This window comes from Cinclus cinclus, chromosome 36 (genome assembly GCF_963662255.1).
Source record: "Cinclus cinclus chromosome 36, bCinCin1.1, whole genome shotgun sequence".
Lineage (NCBI taxonomy): Eukaryota > Metazoa > Chordata > Aves > Passeriformes > Cinclidae > Cinclus > Cinclus cinclus.
In genome coordinates, this window is record NC_085081.1 from 243,349 (window position 1) to 253,632 (window position 10,284).

The 10,284-nt window shown below is 47.2% G+C and overlaps 1 protein-coding gene across 1 annotated transcript in view; it reads right to left on the minus strand.

Annotated features, from left to right (window-relative positions):
• Nucleotides 1–137: 137 nt before the first annotated feature.
• The window catches only part of LOC134055866 (B-cell lymphoma 3 protein homolog), a 10,366-nt gene continuing 219 nt past the window's right edge, over nt 138–10,284 (minus strand). Inside the window, exons 2-6 of the mRNA XM_062512335.1 lie at nt 9,019–9,144; nt 6,850–6,927; nt 3,549–3,716; nt 782–857; nt 138–403 (exon numbers count right to left, since the gene is read on the minus strand). Of these exons, the coding sequence (XP_062368319.1) occupies nt 159–403; nt 782–857; nt 3,549–3,716; nt 6,850–6,927; nt 9,019–9,144 (693 nt within the window). The 3' untranslated portion in view covers nt 138–158. The remainder of the gene's footprint in view (nt 404–781; nt 858–3,548; nt 3,717–6,849; nt 6,928–9,018; nt 9,145–10,284) is intronic.

A 10,284-nucleotide genomic window follows, 5' to 3' on the forward strand; every position in this document is an offset into this window, starting at 1 on the left:
GTCCCCTCCCAGTCCCTCCCAGTCCTCCCCCATCTCCCCCAGTTTGTCCCAGTCCCTCCCAATCCCCTCCCAGTCTCTCCCAGTCCCCTCCCAGTTTGTCCCAGTCCCTCCCAGTTCAATTTTACACACAATTATTACTTTTATTCTTTTATTTCCCCTCACGCCGGTCCCGCGTTGGCGCCCCCTGGCGGCGCGCCATTAATGCTGCTCTGGCCCCGCCCCTCGCGTGGGCGGAGCCTCTTAGGGGCGAGGGGGCGGAGCCTCCCCAGCGCCGCCTCTGATTGGTCCGTGCTCTGTTGATGGGCGGTACTTCCCTGCGCTCCCATTGGTTGTTTCGTAGGCCCCTCCCCTTGAGCGCTATTGGCGGCAGACCCGGAAGTAGGCGTGGAATCAGAGGCGCGGCCTGGAAAGGGGCGGGGCCAAATTAGGGGGAAAAAATCTGGATTTTTTCTTTTTCCTCCCCCCCTCCCCCCCCCCCAGCCGGGACCCCCAAAATTGGGGAATTTTGGGATGCTGGGGACCCGCCCTGGACCCCCCCCCCTAATTTGGGAATTTTCCCCTCAGGACCTCTCCAAATTTGGGAATTTTCCCCTTCAGAACCCCCCAAAATTTGGGATATCCCCGGGACCGCCCAGAATTTTGGAATTCCCCCCCCCGCCCCAGCCCCAGGACCCCAAAATCCTCCCAAGGCCTCCCAAAAATTTGGGAATTTTCCCCCCTGCCCCCCCCCCCCAAATTTAGGAATTCCCACCCCAGGAACCCCCCCAAATTTGGGGCTCACCGTGGGGGGGGTCCCGGGGGGATTTTGGGGGGTCCTGGGGGGGTCTCGAGGCTTTTCCCCGCAGGATGTCGATCACCTGGGGGGGAGGGGTGGGCTCAGAGACACCGAAATTGCCAAAATCCCCCCCAAAATCTGACCCCAAATCCCTCCCAAAATCCCCCAAATCCCTCCCAAGATCCCCCCAAATCCCACCCAAAATCCCCCAAATCCCTCCCAAGATCCCCCCAAATCCCACCCAAAATCCCCCGAAATTCGACAAAACATCCCCAAAATCCGCCCCAAAAATCCCATCCAAAAATCCCCCAGATCCCCAAAATCCCACCCAAAAATCCCCAAAATCCCCAAAATCCCACCCAAAATCCCCCGAAATTCGACAAAACATCCCCAAAATCCACCCCAAAAATCCCATCCAAAAATCCCCCAAATCCCCAAAATCCCACCCAAAAATCCCCAAAATCCCCAAAATCCCACCCAAAATCCCACCCAAAAATCCCCAAAATCCCACCCAAAATCCCCCCAAAAATCCCCAAAATCCACAGAATTCCACCAACCCCTCCCCAAATCCCCCAAAATCCTCTTTAAAAGCTCCAAAACTCCCCAAAATCCTCCAAGTCCCCCCAAATTCCTCACCTGGGCACACCTGGACTCACCTGGGCACACCTGGACTCACCTGGGCACTCGGACTCACAAGTTTGGGACCCCAAAATCCCCAAAAAATCCCATTTAAACCCTCCAAATCACCCCAAATTCCTCACCTGGGCTCACCTGTGCACACCTAGACTCACCTGACCTCACCTGAGCACACCTGGGCACACCTGGGCACTCAGACTCACAAGTTTGGGACCCCAAAATCCCCAAAATTCCCCAAAAAAGTCCATATAAACCCCTCCAAATCCCGCCAAATTCCTCACCTGGGCTCACCAGAGCACACCTAGACTCACCTGACCTCACCTGAGCACACCTGGGCACACCTGGGCACTCAGACTCACAAGTTTGGCACCCCAAAAACCCCAAAAATCACATTTAAACCCCAAAAACGTCCATTTAATCCCCCCCAAATTCCTCACCTGGGCTCGCTTGGGCTCACCTGTGCACACCTGGGCTCACCTGAGAGCACCTGGACTCACCTGGGCTCACCTGAGCACTCAGACTCACAAGTTTAGCACCCCAAAATCCCCAAAAAATCCCATTTAAACCCCAAAATAATTCCCTTTAATCCCCCCAGCATCCCCAGCCGGGCTCACCAGAGCACACCTGGACTCACCTGGGCACACCTGAGCACACCTGGACTCACCTGAGCATTCAGACTCACAAGTTTAGCACCCCAAAATCCCAAAAAAATCCCATTTAAACCCCCAAAAAAGTCCATTTAATTCCCCAAACCCTGCAAATTCCTCAGCTGGGCACACCTGGACTCACCTGAGCACTCAGACTCACAAGTTTAGCACCCCAAAATCCCCGAAAATCCCATTTAAACCCCCAAAATAATTCCCTTTAATCCCCAAAGCATCCCCAGCCGGGCTCACCTGAGCACACCTGGACTCACCTGGGCACACCTGAGCACACCTGGACTCACCTGGGCACTCAGACTCACAAGTTTAGCACCCCAAAATCCCCGAAAATTCCATTTAAACCCCAAAATAATTCCCTTTAATCCCCCCAGCATCCCCAGCCGGGCTCACCAGAGCACACCTGGACTCACCTGGGCACACCTGAGCACACCTGGACTCACCTGAGCATTCAGACTCACAAGTTTAGCACCCCAAAATCCCAAAAAAATCCCATTTAAACCCCCAAAAAAGTCCATTTAATTCCCCAAACCCTGCAAATTCCTCAGCTGGGCACACCTGGACTCACCTGGGCACACCTGAGCACACCTGGACTCACCTGAGCACTCAGACTCACAAGTTTAGCACCCCAAAATCCCCGAAAATCCCATTTAAACCCCCAAAATAATTCCCTTTAATCCCCAAAGCATCCCCAGCCGGGCTCACCTGAGCACACCTGGACTCACCTGGGCACACCTGAGCACACCTGGACTCACTTGAGCACTCAGACTCACAAGTTTAGCACCCCAAAATCCCCAAAAAATCCCATTTAAACCCCAAAATAATTCCCTTTAATCCCCCCAGCATCCCCAGCCGGGCTCACCAGAGCACACCTGGACTCACCTGGGCACACCTGAGCACACCTGGACTCACCTGAGCACTCAGACTCACAAGTTTAGCACCCCAAAATCCCAAAAAAATCCCATTTAAACCCCCAAAAAAGTCCATTTAATTCCCCAAACCCTGCAAATTCCTCAGCTGGGCACACCTGGACTCACCTGAGCACTCAGACTCACAAGTTTAGCACCCCAAAATCCCCGAAAATCCCATTTAAACCCCCAAAATAATTCCCTTTAATCCCCAAAGCATCCCCAGCCGGGCTCACCTGAGCACACCTGGACTCACCTGGGCACACCTGAGCACACCTGGACTCACTTGAGCACTCAGACTCACAAGTTTAGCACCCCAAAATCCCCAAAAAATCCCATTTAAACCCCAAAATAATTCCCTTTAATCCCCCCAGCATCCCCAGCCGGGCTCACCAGAGCACACCTGGACTCACCTGGGCACACCTGAGCACACCTGGACTCACCTGAGCACTCAGACTCACAAGTTTAGCACCCCAAAATCCCCAAAAAATCCCATTTAAACCCCAAAATAATTCCCTTTAATCCCCCCAGCATCCCCAGCCGGGCTCACCTGAGCACACCTGGACTCACCTGGGCGCTGGCGGCCACGCCCGCGGCCGTGTCGTTGTGCAGGTTGCGCAGGCCGCAGTCGGCCCCGCAGCGCAGCAGGAGCCGCAGCAGCCGCAGCAGCCCCCGGCCCGCGGCCGCGTGCAGCGCCGTGCAGCCGGCGTAGGACTGAGCGTTCACGGAGGCGCCGCGCTGGGGGAACGGCCCCGAAACCGGCACAAAAATCGGCACAAATCACCCCAAAAACCACCCCGAAAACACCCCGAAAACACCCCGAAATCGGCACAAAAATCGGCACAAAAATCACCCCAAAAACCACCCCGAAAACACCCCGAAAACACCCCGAAAACACCCGAAACCGGCACAAAAATCGGCACAAAAATCACCCCGAAAACACCCGAAATCGGCACAAAAATCGGCACAAATCACCCCAAAAACCACCCCGAAAACACCCCGAAAACACCCGAAATCGGCACAAAAATCGGCACAAAAATCACCCCGAAAACACCCGAAATCGGCACAAAAATCGGCACAAATCACCCCAAAAACCACCCCGAAAACACCCCGAAAACACCCGAAACCGGCACAAAAACCACCCCGAAAATCACCCCGAAAACACCCCGAAAACACCCGAAAACACCCGAAATCGGCACAAAAATCGGCACAAAAATCACCCCGAAAACACCCCGAAAACACCCGAAAACACCCGAAATCGGCACAAAAATCACCCCGAAAATCACCCCGAAAACACCCCGAAAACACCCGAAAACACCCGAAACCGGCACAAAAACCACCCCGAAAATCACCCCGAAAACACCCCGAAAACACCCGAAAACACCCGAAATCGGCACAAAAATCACCCCGAAAATCACCCCAAAAATCACCCCGAAAACACCCCGAAAACACCCGAAATCGGCACAAAAATCGGCACAAAAATCACCCCGAAAACACCCGAAATCGGCACAAAAATCGGCACAAATCACCCCAAAAACCACCCCGAAAACACCCCGAAAACACCCGAAAACACCCGAAATCGGCACAAAAATCGGCACAAAAATCACCCCGAAAACAGCCCGAAAACACCCGAAAACACCCGAAATCGGCACAAAAATCACCCCGAAAATCACCCCAAAAATCACCCCGAAAACACCCCGAAAACACCCGAAATCGGCACAAAAATCGGCACAAAAATCACCCCGAAAACACCCGAAATCGGCACAAAAATCGGCACAAATCACCCCAAAAACCACCCCGAAAACACCCCGAAAACACCCGAAATCGGCACAAAAATCGGCACAAAAATCACCCCAAAAATCACCCCGAAAACACCCCGAAAACACCCGAAAACACCCGAAATCGGCACAAAAATCGGCACAAAAATCACCCCAAAAATCACCCCGAAAACACCCCGAAAACACCCGAAATCGGCACAAAAATCGGCACAAAAATCACCCCGAAAACACCCGAAATCGGCACAAAAATCGGCACAAAAATCACCCCAAAAATCACCCCGAAAACACCCCGAAAACACCCGAAATCGGCACAAAAATCGGCACAAAAATCACCCCGAAAACACCCGAAATCGGCACAAAAATCGGCACAAATCACCCCAAAAACCACCCCGAAAACACCCCGAAAACACCCGAAACCGGCACAAAAACCACCCCGAAAATCACCCCGAAAACACCCCGAAAACACCCGAAATCGGCACAAAAATCACCCCGAAAACACCCCGAAAACACCCCGAAAACACCCGAAATCGGCACAAAAATCGGCACAAAAATCACCCCAAAAATCACCCCGAAAACACCCCGAAAACACCCGAAAACACCCGAAATCGGCACAAAAATCGGCACAAAAATCACCCCAAAAATCACCGCGAAAACACCCGAAAACACCCGAAATCGGCACAAAAATCACCCCGAAAATCACCCCAAAAATCACCCCGAAAACACCCCGAAAACACCCGAAATCGGCACAAAAATCGGCACAAAAATCACCCCGAAAACACCCGAAATCGGCACAAAAATCGGCACAAATCACCCCAAAAACCACCCCGAAAACACCCCGAAAACACCCGAAATCGGCACAAAAATCGGCACAAAAATCACCCCAAAAATCACCCCGAAAACACCCCGAAAACACCCGAAAACACCCGAAATCGGCACAAAAATCGGCACAAAAATCACCCCAAAAATCACCCCGAAAACACCCCGAAAACACCCGAAATCGGCACAAAAATCGGCACAAAAATCACCCCGAAAACACCCGAAATCGGCACAAAAATCGGCACAAATCACCCCAAAAACCACCCCGAAAACACCCCGAAAACACCCGAAACCGGCACAAAAACCACCCCGAAAATCACCCCGAAAACACCCCGAAAACACCCGAAAACACCCGAAATCGGCACAAAAATCGGCACAAAAATCACCCCAAAAATCACCGCGAAAACACCCGAAAACACCCGAAATCGGCACAAAAATCGGCAAAAACTCGGCCCCAAAAATGGCCCAAATCACCCCAAAATCAGCCCAAAAATCAGCACAAAATCAACCAAAAATACAAAAAAAAAAAATCGGGTCAAAATCAGCCTCCCCAAAATCCCCAAATTTCCCAAAAAAATCCCCAAAAAATCCGCCAAAAATTCCATAAAACTCGACCAAAAAACTCCAAATCCCTAAAAAATCCCCCAAAAATCCCCCAAAAATCCCAAAAAAATCCCCAAAAAATTCCAAAAATCCCAAAAAAATCCCCCAAAAATGCCAAAAAAATCCCCAAAAAATCCCCAAAAAAATGCCCAAAAAATCCCAAAAAATCCCCAAAAATGCCAAAAAAATCCCCAAAAAAATGCCCCAAAAATGCCCAAAAAAACCCAAAAAATCCCAAAAAAATGCCAAAAAAATGCCAAAAAAATGCCCAAAAAATGCCCAAAAAATCTCCAAAAAATCCCAAAAAATCCCCAAAAAATCCCCAAAAAATCCCTAAAAATCCCTAAAAAATCCGCAAAAAATCCCTAAAAAATCCCCAAAAAATCCCAAAAAATCCCTAAAAAATCTCCAAAAAATCCCCAAAAAATCCCCAAAAAATCTCGCAAAAATCCCAAAAAATCCCCAAAAAATCCCCAAAAAATCCCTAAAAATCCCTAAAAAATCCGCAAAAAATCCCCAAAAATCCCTAAAAAATCCCAAAAAATCTCCAAAAAATCCCCCAAAAATCCCAAAAAATCCCCAAAAAACCCCCAAAAAATCCCCAAAACAATCCCCCCAAATTTCCCCCAAAACCCCCCAAATTTCCCCCAAAATTCCCGACACAACCCCCTCACCTGCAGCAGGAGCTCGGCCATTTCCAGGTCGTCGTTCTCCACCGCGTGCAGGAGCGCCGAGCGCCCGCTCTTGATGTCCTAAAATCCCCCAAAAAATCCCCCAAAACCGCCCCAAAAAAATCACCCCAAAATCGTCACGAAATTATCACGAGAAACCCCCAAAAAATCCCCAAAAGAATCCCCCAAAAAAATCCCAAAGATTCCCTAAAAATATCCAAAAAAATCCCCAAAAGAATCCCCAAAAAATCCCAAAGGTTCCCTAAAAAATATCCAAAAAAAATCCCCAAAAAATCCCACAAAAATCCCCCAAAAAATCCCCCAAAATCACCCAAAAATCGCCCCCAAATCAAGAAATTATCAAAAAAAAACCCCAAAAAATTCCCAAAAAAATCCAAAAAAATCTCAAAAAATCCCAAAAAAATCTCTAAAAAATTCCCCCCAAAAAAATCCCCCCCCCAAAAAAAAAATCCCCAAAAAATACCCAAAAATCCCAAAAAAAAATCCCCAAAAAATCCCTAAACAAAAATCCCAAAAATCCCCAAAAAATCCCCAAACAAATCCCCAAAAAAATCCCCAAAAAATCCCTAAAAAATCCCTAAAAAATCCCTAAAAAATCCCCAATAAATCCCAAAAAATCCCCCAAAACAAATCCCCCAAAAAATCCCAAAAAAATCCCCAAAAATCCCCAAAAAATCCCTAAAAAATCCCCAAAAAATCTCTAAAAAATCCCAAAAAATCCCCCAAAAATCCCCAAAAAATCCCCAAAAAATCCCGAAAAAGTCCCCAAAAAATCCCTAAAAAAAATCCCTAAAAATCCCCAAAAAATCCCTAAAAAATCCCTAAAAATCCCTAAAAATCCCCAAAAAATCCCCAAAAAATCCCGCAAAAATCCAAAAAAATTCCTAAAAAAAAATCCCTTAAAAATCCCCAAAAAATCCCCAAAAAATCCCCAAAAAATCCCCAAAAAACCCCCAAAAAATCCCAAAAAATCACTAAAAAATCCCTAAAAAACCCCCAAAAAATCCCAAAAAATCCCCAAAAATCCCCAAAAAATCCCCAAAAAATCCCTTAAAAATCCCCAAAAAATCTCTAAAAAATCCCTAAAAAATCCCAGAAAAATGCCTAAAAATCCCTAAAAAATCCCCAAAAAATCCCAAAAAAATCCCCAAAAAATCCCTAAAAATCCCCCAAAAAATCCCAAAAAATCACTAAAAAATCCCTAAAAAACCCCCAAAAAACCCCCAAAAAACCCCCAAAAAATCCCCAAAAAACCCCCAAAAAATCCCCAAAAAATCCCTAAAAAATCCCTAAAAAATCCCTAAAAATCCCTAAAAATCCCTAAAAAATCCCCATAAAATCCCCAAAAAATCCCCAAAAAATCCCGCAAAAATCCAAAAAAAATTCCTAAAAAAAATCCCTTAAAAATCCCCAAAAAATCTCTAAAAAATCCCTTAAAAATCCCAGAAAAATGCCTAAAAATCCCTAAAAAATCCCCAAAAAATCCCAAAAAAATCCCCAAAAAATCCCAAAAAATCCCCCAAAAAATCCCAAAAAATCACTAAAAAATCCCTAAAAAACCCCCAAAAAATCCCTAAAAAATCCCCAAAAAACCCCCAAAAAAATCCCCAAAAAATCCCCAAAAAACCCCCAAAAAATCCCCAAAAAATCCCTAAAAAATCCCTAAAAATCCCTAAAAATCCCTAAAAAATCCCCATAAAATCCCCAAAAAATCCCCAAAAAATCCCCAAAAAATCCCCAAAAAATCCCGCAAAAATCCAAAAAAAATTCCTAAAAAAAATCCCTTAAAAATCCCCAAAAAATCTCTAAAAAATCCCTAAAAAATCTCAAAAAAATGCCTAAAAATCCCTAAAAAATCCCCAAAAAATCCCAAAAAAATCCCCAAAAAATCCCCAAAAAATCCCTAAAAAATCCCCAAAAAATCCTCAAAAAATCCCTAAAAAATCCCCAAAAAATCCCCAAAAAACCCCCAAAAACCCCAAAAAATCCCCAAAAAATCCCCAAAAACCCCCAAAAAAACCCCCAAAAATCCTCAAAAATCCCCAAAAATCCCCAAAAAACCCCCCAAAAAATCCCCAAAAATCCCCCAAAAATCCCCCAAAATCCCCCAAAATCCCCCCGGACCCCCCAAATTGTTCCCTCAGTTCTCACCACGGCGTCCACGTCGGCCCCGTGCTCCAGCAGCACCAGGACGCTCTCGCGGGACCCCGAGGCCACGGCCACGTGCAGGGGGGTCAGCCCTGGGTGGGGGAGGGGACTCTCAAAAATCCCCCCCCCCTCCCCAAAATTCCAAAACCATCCCCAAAAGTCTCCCCCCTCCCCCCAAAAAAAAAAAAAAAAAAAAAAAAAATCCCCCCCCCCAAAAAAATCCCCTCAAAAAACACCCCGAAAATTCACCCCCCCAAAAAAAAAAAAATCGCAAATTTGCCTCATTTTGGAGGGTCTATAAGAGGGGGGAGGGGTCTCTGACGTGGTCAAAGACCCCTCCCCAAAATTTCCAAAAAAATCCCCCCCAAATTTTCCCAATTTCTCCCCAATTTCCCCCAATATTTTCCCCCCAATTTCCACCATTTTTTCTCCCCCAGTTTCCCCCAATTCCTCCCAATTTCCCCCCAAATTTTTTTCCCAATTCCCCCCAATTTCCCCCCAAATTTTTTTCCCAATTCCCCCCAATTTTTCCCCGAATTTTTGCCCAATTTCCCCCCAATCTTTCCCGATTTCCCCCCAATTTCCCCCCAATTCCCCCAAAAATTTCCCCCCAATTTCCCCAATTTCCCCAAATTCCCCCCATTATTTCCCCCAATTGTTTTCCCAATTTCCCCCAATTTTCCCCCATTTTTTTCCCAATTTCCCCCAAATTTCCCCCAATTTTATTCCCAATTTCGCTCCATTTCTCCCCCAATTCCCCCCAATTTCCCCCCCAAATTTTTTTCCCAATTCCCCCCTTTTTCCCCCCAATTTTTTCCCAATTTCCCCCAATTCCCCCCAATTTCCCCCCACAATTCCCTCCCATTTTTTCCAATTTCCCCCCAATTTTTCCCAATTTCCCCCCAATTTTCCCCCATTTCCCCCCATTTTTTCCCAATTTTCCCCCAAATTTTCCTATTTTCCCCCCAATTTCCCCCCAAATTTTTTCCCAATTCCCCCCTTTTTCCCCCCAATTTTTTCCCCCAATTTCCCCCAATTCCCCACAATTTTCCCCCCATTTCCCCCATTTTCCCCCCAATTTTTCCCAATTTCCCCTAAATTTTTTTCCCAATTCCCCCCATTTTTCGCCCAATTCCCCCCAATTTCTCCCAATTTCCCCCAATTTTCCCCATTATTTCCCCCCATTTTTCCCTCATTTCTCCCCCAATTTTCCCCCAGTTTCCCCCAAATTTCCCCCAATTTTCCCCAATTGTTTTCCCAATTTCCCCC